We start from the raw sequence: 208 nt of genomic DNA, 5'->3' as shown, positions 1-208 counted from the left end.
CCTCGCTCCTGCAGGCGGTGTACGTGCTGAAGTCCTCGCCGCGCCTTGTCCTCGACGTCATCCGCGGCGCCGGACTCGACCTCGTGGCGGGAGAGTCCTCGGGTTACAATTCCTCGGCCTCGTCAGTAGCGGGAGACCAGACGCCGCCGTCTTCGTCCTCCTCAGAGCCCAGGGACTCGGACCACAGCGTCACCAACAGGTATTTTTG

At 64.9% G+C, this 208-nt stretch overlaps 1 protein-coding gene across 1 annotated transcript in view; it reads left to right on the top strand.

The window, feature by feature from the left end:
* LOC119590620 (flocculation protein FLO11-like) overlaps positions 1 to 208 on the top strand; it is a gene marked incomplete at its 5' end in the record, with an annotated part of 30,565 nt that overhangs the window by 18,812 nt on the left and 11,545 nt on the right. The window contains 1 exon segment of the mRNA XM_037939298.1: positions 15 to 199. Coding sequence (XP_037795226.1) covers positions 15 to 199 — 185 coding nt within the window.

This window comes from Penaeus monodon, chromosome 27, assembly GCF_015228065.2.
Source record: "Penaeus monodon isolate SGIC_2016 chromosome 27, NSTDA_Pmon_1, whole genome shotgun sequence".
Taxonomy (NCBI): domain Eukaryota; kingdom Metazoa; phylum Arthropoda; class Malacostraca; order Decapoda; family Penaeidae; genus Penaeus; species Penaeus monodon.
This window is presented reverse-complemented; position numbering and strand designations above follow the sequence as displayed.